The sequence below is a fragment of the Herpailurus yagouaroundi genome, unplaced genomic scaffold, assembly GCF_014898765.1.
Source record: "Herpailurus yagouaroundi ecotype Mexico unplaced genomic scaffold, PumYag 75676, whole genome shotgun sequence".
Classification (NCBI taxonomy): Eukaryota; Metazoa; Chordata; class Mammalia; order Carnivora; family Felidae; genus Herpailurus; species Herpailurus yagouaroundi.
The window spans coordinates 1-1,523 of NW_024421082.1; the positions used below are offsets into that span (position 1 = coordinate 1).

Consider the following 1,523-nt stretch of genomic DNA (forward strand, 5'->3'; position numbering starts at 1 on the left):
GCAGAAGCCATCAACTTCGCCACCCCGCGATGGATCGATTATGGCAAAGTGGCGTCTCAGTGCAGCTGCGGGGAGGCCAGGGTCACCTTCTCCATGGACGCCTTCGTGCGAATCCTGCAGCCTGAGCGCTATGAGCTGTGGAAGCGCGGGCAGGACCGGGCTGTTGTGGACCACACGGAGCCCACCTCGCCAGAAGAGGGGGAGCTCAGCGCCTGGAGGGTGGCCCAAGCTCCCCGGAGAGCCCTGCTGGGCCTGAGGCACCTCCCACCCCGCCGGGCCACGCGCACCCCTCGGCCTGTGGCCGCTAGTGGTGGGACTGGCCGTCGCACCCCAATGTGCCTGGCCTCCCCACGCTCCTTGCCGGCCCAGAGTTCTTCCTCTGATGCCCAGTCTGGGCTTGTCCCCGCCTGCACTTCCCAGGAGCCTGGCCCCACCCGACCACCGACCCCGATTCCCTCTGCCGGAGATGTTCATCCCTCAATGGGCAGATGTGGTCCTGGTCGTCGTCCTCGGGAACAAGGGGCCCGGGGGCCCAGCATCCAGGCCCGGGCCAAGAGGCGTCTCTCGGTGGGAACAACACACACAGCCCAGTACCCTGAGGCTCTGCCCCTCCCTATGAATGGACTCTTCATGGTCAATCCTGAACCACTGAGCCCCGGACACCAGTTTTATGCTGAAGCTTCTGGGTGCTGTTGTGCCCCTGATCTTCAACCCTTAGGGCCTCCATTGGATCCTGAGAATGCGATGCACCCTGGCCCTTGTCTGCTATCCCTGGACAACATCACAATCAACTTCTCTGACAATGTCCCACTGACTTGCCCCAATGTCACTGGGACTCAGAGAAGATTCCCCAAGGACTCTGATGGGGATTTCAAGGCCCCTGTGAACCTCTCTGAGGTTGTAATGATGGACCACACTTATGCCTTTATGAATCTGACCCCAGCTCCAGTTGCCAGACCTTCCTGCACCCCTGACTGTGATCCTCTGGGTTCAAGTCTGAGGCAGTTGCCCTCTTTGAGCCCTCACCACCTATGGAAGATCTCCAGCCTTTGAGCTCATGACTATTGAAGATTTTGACCAGTATGGCTGTATCTGACCCTCAACCCCAGGAACCACAGACGCTCTCAGGCCCACAACAATTCTGTGCTGGGCCTGTCCCAGGGGTGCTTTATTTTCTAGAAAAGACGCATCCCCAAAGATGCCAGATACTGTCTCCTGCTATGACAACCAGGACGCCCAGGGGCTCCCAACAGCCGTTGTAGTACGTTGTAGTACTTCTCAGGGAATCTCAGCTCACTCCTGAGCATGAAAAGGTCTTTGGTCTGTGCGTTGGCCTAGATGTCATGGTGCTGCTTGTTTGTGATATCGCCCTAAGGATATTTCGCCCACAGTAATTTGGGGCAACATTGGGTGATGCTGAGAATCGGAGCCCTTTCATCCCCATATTGTATCTGGGCCTCTGAATCATGATGCTGGCTTCCACTGGACATGCTTCATGCCACTGCTCATGTTGAAACTAGACC

The 1,523-nt window shown here is 57.8% G+C and overlaps 1 protein-coding gene across 1 annotated transcript; it reads left to right on the forward strand.

Annotated features, from left to right (window-relative positions):
* Positions 1 to 3: 3 nt before the first annotated feature.
* LOC121026318 (lysine-specific demethylase 4D-like) lies at positions 4 to 1,053 on the forward strand (the record flags this gene model as incomplete). Its single annotated transcript, XM_040469179.1, has 1 exon — positions 4 to 1,053. A coding segment is annotated over one exon (1,050 nt), but the record flags the coding sequence as incomplete, so codon positions are not given.
* Between the last annotated feature and the right edge of the window lie 470 nt (positions 1,054 to 1,523).